We start from the raw sequence: 13,804 nt of genomic DNA on the forward strand, positions 1-13,804 counted from the left end.
TAGGGGAGAATGGGGTAAGTTGAGCCAAAGGGATAAGTTGAGCCACCCTTGTTTCTAGGAAACCATGCACAAAATGTATCATTTGACCAAATATTTAGGAAGAGGTAATCATTTCATGGAGTCTGTGAAGGAGGAAACCACATGGAAAAAGTGGTAAGCAAGTTAGGTCCAAAAAATTGATTTTCACTAAGTCAAATGAATGTATTGTGTTAAGAGGTTTCATGATGCTTGTATCTACACCAAAGTAGATAATTTAAAGATTGTTCTATACATCAGCTGGGGTCTCTATAAGCTTCTATATGAGGTCCTAAACCTAGCGTGAAAGTGCATCCTTGTGTAACTGGTGTGAAATGGCAGGCTAGTTAGCAGTGCGTGCTAGTAGCATTTCAATCTGTGATGTCACTCACTCTGAGACATTGAAGTAGATGATTCCCTTGCTATGCTAGGCTTTTGTGGAGCGATAGGTAACGATGCTTCGAGGGTGACTGTTGTCAATGTGTTCAGAGGGTCCCTGGTTCAAGCCCAGGTTGGGGCAAGGAGAGGGACGGAAGCAACACTGTTATATTGATGCTGTTGACCCGGATCACTGGTTGCTGCAGAGAAGGAGGAGGTCAAAGGGGGGTGAGTGTAACCAGTGTGAAATGACTAGCTAGTTAGCACTGTGCGCTAGAAGCGTTTCATTGTCGCTGGGAAATGAGGTAACAACAGTGCCTGGCCTGTGTTTTTTGTTTGTTAGGTGTTAAGCCTGTGTTAAAATATGCTTAAAATTATTAAAAGACAAACAAGTGATTGTGATTGTGTTGATTTGTGTTTGGGAAATAAGGATAGACCAGTGGAGGCTGGTGTGAGGAGCTATAGGAGGAAGGGGTCATTGTGAAAGCTGGAATGGTATAAATGGAACGGTATCAAACACATTAAATATATGGAAACCGCATGTTTGACTCCGTTCCATTGGTTCCATTTCAGCCATTACAATTAGTCTGTCCTCCTATAGCTCCTCCCACCAGCCTCCTCTCAGATAGACATGGTTTTAAAAAGGTAGTGGTAATATTTCATTCAGAACAGAAATGTATAGGCGGCTTAACTTACCCTGTCCCGCGGCACAACTGACCCAATACCAGGGGTAAGTTGTACCAAGAGAAAACAAGCTGTTTTCAAAACTGTAATGTTTACATGAATTCTGAATATTTCCAGGGATACACAACATCCTGAAATATATGTAGCCTAGATATCTTTGTTAGAAAGAATACTATATTTCCCTTGACAGAGTGATGCTGAATGTAAAAAATAGCTAAACTTACCCCACTCTTCCCTAAATTACAGGCAGTGGGTAGGATAGATTGTGATAGCGACTGATGTCTGGCAAACCTATAGGGGCACTCTTCAAAAAAGCACAGTCCTAGATTGCACCTCAGGGAGCGAGGAGGACTTTGGTGCAGCTTTCAGTCGCAAGCTTATTTCTACTATCAGTCCATGCTCAATCTTGCAAGGGAATACATCAGTTCCTCGACTCGCCTTACCGTTAAGACAGAAATCCAGGTTGGTGAACTTTTTATCTATATTTTTCAGCTTGTTATATTTTTTTATTCTGGAGAAAAGAAGAAAACATATAGCCTGCTGTTGTGGTAAATTGGAGAATGAAGAATAAAGGGAGAAAGAGTTGGATAAGCTATCCTTTGTTCTCTTTTGTTCATGTATTTGCATTCCTACCGGTGCGTGCATAGATTTTCACATTCATCATCTTCGAGTCATGATTAGCGTTTTATTATGTGAACGCTCCAAAGAGTCTTCCTGAGATTTTAACAATTTGTCTGCGCTATGAGGTGTAGAAAAAAAATCACCCAGAAGCATCAGGATGACAGGGCTGTGTGTGCCCAAATCAATTTATGTAATACATTAAAAAAATATCAAGTGTAGAATAAGATGACAAATCAAGATTCAAGTTTAATAGAAAAAATACAAACATATTTTCCATCGTTCCTCTACACGCCTGTGGAGCCACACTAGACGGTATGGCTACATTAATGAACAGGGTAGATAGAAGGGAGTAGCGGGGGTATGTGGGTGGGGGGATGGAGTAACTGCGCTTGTGCCTTCACTGTCGATAATATATCGTTTTAAATCAGTGACTTCTATTTGTTCTATAATGACAAACATCAAAGACTGTCATCCATCCAAACTATAAAAGTTATACTTTTTACAATCAGGTGGATTTCACAGTTAACTTCATTCTGTAGCAGGCTAGGATGCCCGTCTCTCAGAGCCTTGCTGTGGCAACAGGAGTTGTAAAATTCTCTGCGCATTTTCCCTCATCGTAATCAACGTGTCTTTAGCCCTATTTGAGTTTTACGAGAAAATAACACATGGCTACCCCGTAGTGTTTACAGTAATCTGTGTGTGATCATATTGCTGTAACTGGTTTATCCCTCACACCCCTAAACTGGTACTATTTCATCCCCTTGTCGCCTATAGGCTACATGTACTTCCCCAATGCGTGCACATTGTCATGTGCTTTTGGCAGATGTGTATTGAAATCTGTTTTTGAAATGTCTGACTGTTTTTATTTTAATGTGTGTGTATAGGCAAATGTCATGTTAACCGATTCAATTAATTGAGTAAAATACATATAAATAACCCCCGCAATTGACTTCATTCGCATGCTATAGTGAGCCTTAAATATGGGCAGTGATTGGGAGGAATATGAAAGCCTGTTTATCCCATACCCTAGTAGAGGGGGAAAATCACTGCTCTGATATCAGCATGGATTGAGCTGTATAGCCTATAGCCAGCGCTGGCGCATGGCTCCCTCTGTCCGCATCCCATCTTGATTGCCCCAATGCAGCACAATGGACAGCTCCTATTATGATCACGCCCGTGTGTGTTGCAGTTCAAATAAATATGCTATATGGCAGTCTCTCTCTCTCACCCATCTGACGAAAAAGCCAGATTAAATTCAACTATGTTTGTGACATTTTGGATATGATCAATCGAAGTACTTGCAGAAAATGTCATAGTCTATTGTTACGTTCGTGATTGGTTTTGCCGCAAAGAATAGCCTTTTTTGAGAACCGCCAGGATGTTGAGCATTTTCCACCTTTTGGCTTCACTTGATACTGTATGTCAGGCAGAAGAAACCTGTAACCTGTAATCCTTGTTTAGTATATCCATTGCAATGGTAAATATTGATTTCTGTGACAGCCAGCCTACTGTTATTTTAAGGGTTAATTTAGTACTATTATCACCAAACATAATCTCTCAGATCACATTTAACTTCCAGTTCTCGGTTTTCTAATAGAGGGAAGGGAAGTTAAAGTATGTTGAAATCAGCTCTTCCTCTTACAAGCATGGCAATGGAGTAAAATAAACACTATTTTGTGAGTGAGACCAATGTGATAACCTTAACCCTACACACATACTTAAGCAAATAGTTTAGCTATATGTTTTTGTTGTCATCTGTGGACGATGCATACTACTACTACTCAGAATACTACAACTCAGTATTATACCATGGCATTGTTGAATACTCCTTTCTGATTGGCTTGAAGGGCATTCTAGAGCATGCATTATTTAGAGCATTCTAAAGCATGCTAAACTAGCAAGTCTGTTTGTTTGGTTACCATAGCAACTACTGTAGCTATCTAGTAAACATACTAGCTAGCTACTTCAGTGCATGTTGAACACATGTCTACCGGCAAATTAACACATTTCTAGTGGCAAATGTGTTAAATTATAGCCATGGTATAAAAGGGATGGTATAAAATGGATATTCAACTCGGGGCTCTATGGGTTCTCTGGAAAATAATGCAACTCTGTGGAAGGTCAGTTCCACTCCGCTAGCGCGTTGTGGAATACACCTTCCACATCATTCATTATTTTACATAGAACGCATAACCCCTCGTTGTTTATCCCTTACTTAATTCCCATGCTTTAGTGGTTGCAAAGTAAGAGGAGTGTGCAGAACAGGAGTTTGTGGTCTGTAAAATAACATGTTGTCTTATCCATGCTTACCCTGGCCTGAATTTTATCTAACCATTGCACCAAACGATAGACCAAATCCAGACCATAGCCCCAAAAAATGTATCACCAACCTGTCGTTTTAAAGTACTTATACCATGGCATTGTTGAATACTCACTTCTGATTGGCTTGAAGGGCATTCCACGTCGTTCATTATTTTCCATAGAACGCATAGCTCCTCGTTGATTATCCCTTACTTATTTACAGTACACTAGATAGCTATAGCGGGTTAGCAGATTATACAATCATTTTCACCAGGCTTGTTGAACAGGTCCTAGTCATGCTCCATTGCCAGTGCAACAGTAGAATGGGAGGCTCACTTGACACATAATAATATTACCTAAGACTCCAGAGAGGGTGTCTTGTCCTGTTGTTTATACAAGAGCACTGGAGAGTTTAGAACTTGGAGTAGTTCCCATGCAGTGGTCGTTTGTTTTTTAGCCAATAGTATTTGGCAGAGTGTGGTCTCCACATTGAAATGCCCTCCCCCTTTAAAGCCTGACTGAGTGCTCTCTTACAACGGAGACAGGAGCCACTATGTTGGCATGATTGCAATGCCTTGCATTTTCTTCAGCTTTAACTTGGTATTGAGGTAATTAAAGGAAACAGATATATGCTATGCATAGATGATCAAATGCAACAACCTGTCACACTTGTTAAGAAATTCTGATTTTATGATTCACTTTTAGGAGACACCATGGGAGGCAAGCTGAGCAAGAGGAAGAAGGGGTACGATGTCAGTGACCCAAAGGACAAGAAGGAGGAGATTACTGCGGCTGCTGTGAGTGCCGTTGAGGCCGTGGCCCATGCCGTGGAGATCAAAGCACCAGCTCCGGTCGCTGAGTTGGCAGCAAAGGCTGCTCCTGAGGTGTCTGCTGCGGTGGAGGGAGCAGTGGAGTCGGCAGCGGTAGCCATCACAGAAGCGACAGAAGAGGCCCTGTCAGCTATAGAGGCAGTGGCCAAGGGGGCTACCGCAGAGCCAGCGGCTGTACCAGATGAACCTGCGGCAGCACCAGCAGAACCAGCACCAGCTGCAGCACCAGAAGAACCTGCAGCCCCAGAAGAACCAGTGGCTCCAGAAGAACCAGCTGCAGCACCAGAAGAGCCAGTGGCGGCACCAGAAGAACCTGCAGCAGTAGCAGAGGAACCAGCCGCAGCACCAGAAGAGCTTGCAGCTCCAGAAGAGCCAGTGGCAGCACCGGAAGAACCTGCAGCAGCTGAGGAACCAGCAGCATCACCAGGGGAACTGGTGGCAGCACCAGAGAAACCAGCGGCACCAGAAGAACCAGCGGCACTAGAGGAACCAGTGGCTGTAGTGGTAGAGCCTGCACCAGAAGAGCCTGCGGCAGCACCAAAAGAGCCTGCAGTGGAAAAGGCTGCACCAGAAGAGCCTGCGGCAGCACCAAAAGAGCCTGCAGTGGAAGAGGCTGCACCAGAAGAGCCCACGGCAGCACCAAAAGAGCCTGCACCAGAAGAGCCTTCGGCAGCATCAAAAGAGCCTGCACCAGAAGAGCCTGAGGCAGCACCAAAAGAGCCTGCACCAGAAGAGCCTGAGGCAGCACCAAAAGAGCCTGCACCAGAAGAGCCTGCGGCAGCCTCTGTGGAACTAGCCGCAGCACCAGAAGAGGCTTCTGAGGCTACAGAACAAGCCACAGAGGTGGCAGCAGAGATTACAGACACTACAGAACCTGAGCATGCTGTTCCAGAGCCTGAACCAGAGACTGTTACAGGGGAGGCCCCAGAACCTGAGGATGTGGTCGAGGCACCAGTAGATGCAGAAGCAGCATCACCCGCCCCGGAGGAGGAGCCAGCATCAGTTGCAGAAGCCGTGTCAGAGTCAGCAACAGAGGCAGCTGCAAAGCCAGAGGCAACCGCAGAACCAAAATCCATCCTAGAACCAGCCGCTGAAGAGCTCCCCGCACCTTTAGAAGAATCTGTAGCAGAGCTTGAACCTGAAGCTGCTGATGCAGTAACGGAAACAGCAGAGCCAGAGGCTGCCGACATCGCAGAACCCATCCCGGAGATCGTCATTTCAGAATCTGCTGCACCTGCAGCTGCAGAGGAGGCCAACCCTGAGCTAGAGGAGGCTGTGCTGGACAACAGGGAAGTTGTTTCTGCAGAGGAGGCTGCTGCTGAGCCTTCTGCCCCTGAGGTCAATGGGGAGTGTCAGGAGCAGGCGGCCGAGCCGGCTGCCGTGTCTGCCCCGGAGCCACAGAAAAAGGAATGTGTCAACAGCATTGACAAGCCAGAGGATCCCGTTGAGGTGCAAAGTGACTGTGAATTTAAAAAGGACTTGAACCTGAATGGCGACATCCAGATTCCAGAGGCAATAAGTCAGGCTGTTGACTTGGTCTGAATCTAATATAAATGTGAAGTCCCTAATGATCCGAAAACACCTCCAACAACACAGGCTTCTGAAGATAAATATAAAAATATCTGTTGTGGTAAAGGAGTTTCCGGTTATCCAAAAGGAAATACAACCACTCAAGTATAGAGAGGGGGAGTGAGATACATGTAGGAAGAGATGTGAGACATGGATGCAGTGTTGAGTCTTTGTGCCCCACATGTCGTTGCAGAGGGGTAGCTTGTGTTTGCAGCATTTGTGGTGAGATGAAAGCCAGCGAATGTTGAGGGATGAGTATAGACAGACCGGGAAAAAAACTGGACAACAGAGCAAAAATGTGACATTAACGATGGAAATGATGAATGGAATGAATAGTCTTGACTTTGTGTGTGAGCCTGATGAATATTAAAAATGGTTTATTGGAATAGCATTCAATAGTGATCTAATTTAGTCTTTCACATATCCTTTCCTTAACTATATAAAAAAATAATAGATGAAAAGTTTTGGCCTTTAATAATGGTGCAAACAGTGAGGAATGTTCATTGATGGCTTGGAATGGAGAATAAAAAAAGACTGTTATACCTGATTGTTCTTTTGTTCTTATGTATTCTATATCAATTAGGCAAAAGTCATTTGACACAGGGCCTTATTGTATAATGATGGGTCATTTTAGTCAATTTTAACATATTACAATTATTTCAACTGTATTTTAAGAGACCTTTATGATTGATTATAATAAAATAAATTGGTCATTTAGCAGACGCTCTTATCCAGAGCGACTTACAGGAGCAATTAGGGTTAAGTGCCTTGCTCAAGGGCACATCGACAGATTTTTCACCTAGTCGGCTCGGGGATTAGAACCAGAGACCTTTCGGTTACTGGCACAACGCTCTTAACCACTAAGCTACCTGCCGCCCAATAAGTAACCCTTAGTAAATCTAGGTGCAAACAATGGAGATCTATTAAAACTGAAATTAGTCCAGTGCTTTCTTGTTGTTGGCTGATAGATTGAGTGCATCAATATCAGCAATAGGAGACATTATCTACAGAACATCATACATTTTAAACTTCTACAGTTACATACAGACCAGGTTTATTTTGGGTTAGAGTCACCTGATTGTATTATCTGTAGAACAACGTCCTTGAGGTCATTGGCCTTGCAAATATTTTGTTTTGTGGAGCTTGGCTTGCCCGTGTGTTTGTTTGAAAAATATGACCATGTTGATGCATGCAGACAGATCATTTCATAGGTTGTCTCTTCCTCTACCTTTTACATCAAAATAGCCCATCTCACTGGAACTGCAAGCTGTGGTAGGCAGGCAGCACCATAGAAATAGAATGAATAGAGAGGGCTTGGAAGCTCTAACCCTGGCAAAAGATGTGGTAAAGAGGTCAATGGAACTCGACCCAAACAATGGAAATGCCATGGAAACACGTGGGGGAAATATGCCGTTGGGGAAAGATCCAGAATCTCCTCATTTCCCCCCAGCAAAATTTTCCTGCATTTAGGCTATTGTTTATATGTGTATTTCACACTATGTTGAGGTAAAAATCTGAATATAATGTTTGTATAGATGTCAACCCCAAAGCATTTTCATGCCATCGTCACCAATCAACACCATTGCAGTTAAAAAAACGACTTTGACTAACACCACCGATTTCTGTATGCTAGCTATCCTACCAGCTTATACGAACAGGAGTTAGCATTTAGCAGTCACTTCTACTAAACCAGAAAAGGAACAACTTCTAAATGTCATGCAGCAAAAACAGCCAAATTGGACTTTAGTAACCACATTGTGGGCCTGTTACAATACATAAATCATGACGAATATCCACTTTGTTATATATGCGCCAATCCAGCGTCCTTCTTCTATCCCCAACTGTCTGTGTTCCATTGACCTCTTTACCGCATCTATTTGACTGGTAAACTCATGGGTATACATTTTACATTTTAGTCATTTAGCAGATGCTCTTATCCAGAGCGACTTACAGTTAGTGAGTGCATAAATTTTTTCATACTTGCCCCCCTTGGGAAACGAACCCACAACCCTGGCGTTGCAAGTGCCATGCTCTACCAACTGAGCTACAGGGAATGGCTACCTGGTATTGTGATGCAATCGTTTCCATGGCAATATGGAATGTTCTGTCAACTGATGCTGGATTGCCATGGTGATGGCTCATACAATAGAATTACTTTTTTGTAATGTCAGTTGAGTTGACTCAAAAAATCACAGCACAGATTCAAGGGTACATTTCCTGCTTTTACTTCCTGGAGTGGGTACACTCAAAATGGCTGCCAGTCCACCCATTATGCCATCATTGACTTGAATGGGGACGGCCGTTCTATTCATTCTATTTCTGTGAGCAGCACACACACACACACATTTCAGAGATTGAAATGGCAAGGGGTTGGGGGAGGGGCATGCATTCTTGGAGGAGGAAGGGGCTTTCAAGGGGGTGGGCGGGGGTGAGTGGGGGATGAGGGTCTAGGATGAAAGGAAGAGCTCTGACGCAGCACAGAGGAGAACACAACCATGACAAATGAGCTAATCTCTCTTTTGGCTTGAGACATTTTTATACTGTTTCAGGGGCTGAAATTGGGTAGGGGGGTGGAGAGGGTGGAAGAGAAGGATGAAACGGCTGTAGAATGTCACTGGCAGTGAGGTAATACAGGTTTTGACACCTACTTCATCGGCCCTTGCGGAATGCTCCTGAGCATGGTGCTTGCACCTACATCTTAAAAGAGGCGAGAGGGTATTCTCATGTAGGTGCCAAAGCACATGCATTAGCACAAGGGAGTTAAATGTTATGTGTTTGTGGATGCGCGTTGTGTGTGTGTTTGTGTGTGTGTGTTCATGAGTCTGTGTGTGTGTTTATGAGTGTCTATGGTGTATGTATATGGTATCTCATACAGAATTTATAGAGCGTGGGTCAAAATCTGAGAGAAGATTCAATGTAGATATCAAAGGTTCCAAGCATCTTCCAACGGCGTCATAATGAGCTCCTCCACCTAGCAACCCTGAATTCTCGCTCTGGTTTCTTAAAGAAATACTCAGGCCCTCAGATGTATGAAAGGAATGGTTTTGAGAGCTGGGGGGTTGGGTGGATGGACACGCTGGGTTGTTTTCTCTTTCCCATCTGAAGCGTTCTGTGTCAAATGGTTAGAGTGTGTATGAAAACAGTTTGATAAATTTCCCTATTTATCTCAGGAAACTATCTGTAAATTATCATTATCTAAATCCCCCTTACATTTCAATCAATAGATCATCAGTGAGATTAAAGTAAGCTTGACAAGTTACAGTAGATTGCTCACAGTACAGGGATTGATTCAAGCTGATATTTCCATAGCATCATCATGATACAGACTATTTAACTTGTCAATAGATTTTAAAAAATCATAGATTTTAAGGGATAGGTGGGCTATTCATTTGTCAGAAAAATTCTAGGATATACAGTATCTGTTACAGTCTGCAAACACAGAAATCATGTATATCCAATAGCTACTCCCAAGGGTTTGGTTGTGTTTGCATTATTCAAAGTTTGCGTTTTTCTCCATAGAAACAGACCAGCTCTACTGTCAATATCACCTCTAAAAACTCCATTGTGACCAAGAGGTTTAAAACTTCCCCTGCTCCCCTAGCTAACCTCTTTTTAATACTTGCTCAAAGGAGGAGAACATTTTTTCCCAAACCCAACAGTTATGTAACCAAGGACTGGAGAAAAAACCACAGCATCAAATATTAACATATTTTTCTCTCATTTAAAGGAGAAAAATCCTTGTAAGCAACGGCATGTGTTTGCCAAGTTTTCATTGGTTTAGGCCGTTCTGAGGGGATGGGATCATACTGTGGAAATTTTAACATGAGGAATCCAGTTACAGTACTTCACCCCAGACTGAGGCTATTACACTTGGTGGGGTGAGGTGTTTCTCCTTTAAACAGCTCTCTCTCTCTCTCTCTCTCTCTCTCTCTCTCTCTCTCTCTCTCTCTCTCTCTCTCTCTCTCTCTCTCTCTCTCTCTCTCTCTCTCTCTCTCTCTCTGTGCTAGGGTCTCTGTGACCTGTGGTTTGGGGTAGAGGCCCTGCTTGCATCTTGATTTAAAGACTGCCTATAAGTTGCATAGTTGTGCATCCCCAGCTTCATTGCTTGGTTACTCTAACACTATGCGCTCTATACTAACGCTTTGGCACAGAGCTGAAAGTGCTTTCCTGTTCCCTTTTTTCATGTGTGGAAGGCCCTCGTTTTTTTTAGCTATTTCTCTGTGGTGCCTTTGAAAGAAAACAGGAAGGAAAATGTGTACTCAATTCAAAGGCCATATTATCACGAGTAGGAAGTAAAACAGCCAGATCCCCTCCACATTTCACAGCATACAATAGCATGTACCTCTACAGAATACAAATCTTTTTTACATTCATATTGTTGAACACAGTCAGACAAGCGAGCAGTGACTTGGAGAGAATGAGGAAGATACATTGAGACAGTAATTAAATGAAACCCAAGCCAACATCCTGGTACTGGAGGCTGCAGATTTCCAACAACATGAGCCTATATTAAAAACGGTGTAGAGAGAGAAGATACATGCAGCTGCCCCTCAGCTGGGCTTACAGCTAATGGGTGTCAGGTGGCAACAAGACAAACTCAACATTATTTACTATTCAAGCACGAGTATCAGCCTGGTGGATAGATACATCCAAATATGAGTCCAGGTTTTTCTCCTCATGAAAAAACACGCTATGTGGTGAATTTGTTACTTTCTTATAACCACATGATGTCTGCTTTTTTTATTTAAAGGGACTACTTACTTCCTCTGTAGCTTAAGCCGGAATCGTTCCCTAAAAATGTCAGCTAAAAGAACATGATGTAAATGATTATACCAATATGAACATTCAGCACTAAAGGGGACTTTTCCTGTAAGAACATTATTTTCTGAAATCTCACGTCAACTAATATGTGTAACCTATTTTCCCCTCTCTGTATCTCCCTCTCTATCTCCATCTGTCTCTGATTCATCATTGTCTCCCAACATGCTATCCATCTGGGCATCTGCACTAATGCTGTCATTATATGCGGGCCTGCAGAAGCCGATTAGTCAGACCTCAGCGGTAATACGGATCCTTATTGATCCATGGTGTTAGCCCTAATGGCCACTGAAAGGCCTGTGATTCCCTTCATCTGCAGAGCACTTGCTCCTCTTTCAAACTACTACTGGGGGTGAGCGAGCACTTTAAAGCTGGCCATACTCAATGTGTCTCTTGGTAGTGTGTGTGTGTGTGTATGTGTGTGTGCGCGATGTGTGTGTTTGTTTGTTCACAGGTGTACGTGTGTGCATGCATGTGTGGGAAGCATAACGTTCTTCCCCTGAGAGAGAGTGCTGATGACGGCCCCAGCATGGGGTCTGTATGGGGGAGATCAGGCCTTTGTCACACCTCCTTCCCTCAGCCATCAGCAGGCAGAAAAAAATAGAATTGTATACTCCGACAATCATTCTGGGCCATTAAATGGAGTCAGGGGAACCTGGGAACCGGTGCCCACAGCACAACCTTACAGGTCTTCAAGATGAGCTGCTTGATTGCCTCATTTAGATACTCAACAGATTTGTGTTTACACCAAATAATCAGTTTACTCAGATAATAATCAGTTTAAGTAACACCAAATATTCAGTTTAAGTAACATCTAAAGGCTTATCATCATATCTCCAGTGGTTGAAAAAGTACTCAATTGTCATTCTTGAGTAAAAGTAAAGATATCTTAAAGGGGAATGGAAACACTTCAGGAAGTACAGCTAAGCAAAGAGATGTATTCCACCCACTAATACTAAAATGTGCATTTAACATAGAAACATCTTTATTTTTAGGATTTTGATATTGATCAACGTTTATTAGAGGTATGGGTAGCGCCATCTTGAATTACCATAATAATGACTGACGTCAATGCGTCAATGGCAGGCTTGACAGTTTTGGTTTTGGTGCATGTCGCATGTCATGATTTCACCAAGTAGGACACATTTCTGTATCGTCTTTATTAAGTTGTCCCTGGACCAACAAGTCCATCAACCAATCAGACCATCGTCTGCCTTATAACATCATCAACATGCGCAAGATATGCAATGCCCCCCTTGGATCCGTCAAAATAAATGAAATCTAATGCATCTGACTGACCAGCTGTGCGCTGCTGCAAAATCTGCACTGCTATTCAACATATGAGGTACATTTTCCTTTACCATGAACCTCAAGTTAAAACATTACAAGTACGATGTTACTGAAAATATTTATTTGTTTAGCCTTCTTATAGACCACAGCCTTGTTATAGACCCCCACTTAGTATCGAGCTAGCCTGCTAAGAGTAATGAATTAGCTAGCACTAAAGTGCCATCCCATGCTTCTTATTAGCCTGGAATGTCATATCACTGTGTATGTCCTGGATCTTCATATGACTGGTCGTCCTGGATCGTCATATCACTACGGTTGTCCTGGATCGTCATATAAGTGTGGTGGTTCTGGATTGTCACATGACTGTGGAAGTCCTGGATTATCAACAATTGTTGTAACTGACCTCAAACATTTATGCTTTTTGAGTTTTACATGTCAGATTACATTTTTGAGGTAGGCATGGATGGCTTCATAAAAAAATTAACTGTGATTGAGAAAGAAAGAAAGAAAGGAATAGAGAAAAACACACATTGAAGTCCACATCATAAAACCAGACTATGATGAAGATAAATATATTTCTGAAATGGTCAATGGGCAAGTTTCACCTGCAATTCTGCATGTCCAAAGGCCAAAACTGGGGGATACTATTTGTTCTGTTGAGTGCGGTCTGGCCAGACTTTCAAATGCATTGAGGCAAGTCTTCCCTGAATCGGATTTTCTCCTAATGTGGATGGTCGACTGTGGCAGTCCTGGATCATCAGATGACTGGCGGTCCTGGATCATCATATGAATGTGGCGGTCCTGGATCGTCATATGACCGAGGTGGTCTTGGATTGTGGATGTGGCGGTCCTGGATTGTCATGACTGTGGCGGTCCTGAATCGTCAAATGAGTGTGTCTCTCCTTGATCTTCATATGACGATTGTGGCAGCCCAGGGGCAGATTGTGGCAGTTCATAACCGTAGCGTAATTTAACACTAAATATCTGCCTCCACCATTCTGCGCATGTCCAAAAATATAGAGATTTATGAACTTGGCGCACGCCATACATACACGCTTCCCATTATAAATCAGACCTATCGAAAAATGGTGCGCGAGTTAATGAGCGTTATAAAATGCTCACCTTTTATGGTTACAATAACACCATTATTTGCTTTATACTTTGGAATTCTTGGAATTAGGCCTAGACCGTATCTAAAGGAAATAGCAATGGCGAACTTGGTCAAATGTATTTGGAGGTGTTGGCAGTGACATTTGCTGTATCTGACCGTTTCTGAATTGTTGTGGACCTGTAAACAG

The 13,804-nt window shown here is 42.9% G+C and overlaps 1 protein-coding gene and 1 long non-coding RNA gene across 2 annotated transcripts; one reads left to right on the top strand and one right to left on the bottom strand.

The window, feature by feature from the left end:
- The first annotated feature begins 1,377 nt into the window (after window positions 1–1,377).
- Window positions 1,378–6,940, top strand: LOC121559212 (skin secretory protein xP2). Its single transcript, XM_041872497.2, has 2 exons — window positions 1,378–1,539; window positions 4,705–6,940. Exon 2 carries the CDS (start codon window positions 4,713–4,715, stop codon window positions 6,369–6,371), a length of 1,659 nt encoding a protein of 552 aa, XP_041728431.2. The 5' UTR covers window positions 1,378–1,539; window positions 4,705–4,712; the 3' UTR covers window positions 6,372–6,940.
- A 5,670-nt stretch (window positions 6,941–12,610) lies between these two features.
- On the bottom strand, window positions 12,611–13,501 carry LOC121559222. The gene is made up of 2 exons (XR_005998715.2): window positions 13,112–13,501; window positions 12,611–12,990 (listed from the first exon to the last, which is right to left on the bottom strand). It is a non-coding gene; the product is annotated as an uncharacterized LOC121559222 (long non-coding RNA).
- Window positions 13,502–13,804: the final 303 nt, after the last annotated feature.

The sequence above is a fragment of the Coregonus clupeaformis genome, unplaced genomic scaffold (genome assembly GCF_020615455.1).
Source record: "Coregonus clupeaformis isolate EN_2021a unplaced genomic scaffold, ASM2061545v1 scaf3336, whole genome shotgun sequence".
In the NCBI taxonomy this organism is placed as follows: domain Eukaryota; kingdom Metazoa; phylum Chordata; class Actinopteri; order Salmoniformes; family Salmonidae; genus Coregonus; species Coregonus clupeaformis.

Bases quoted from the DNA above. Each gene is read 5' to 3' on its own strand.
- LOC121559212 (XM_041872497.2), top strand. From the start codon at position 4,713: ATGGGAGGCAAGCTGAGCAAGAGGAAGAAGGGGTACGATGTCAGTGAC.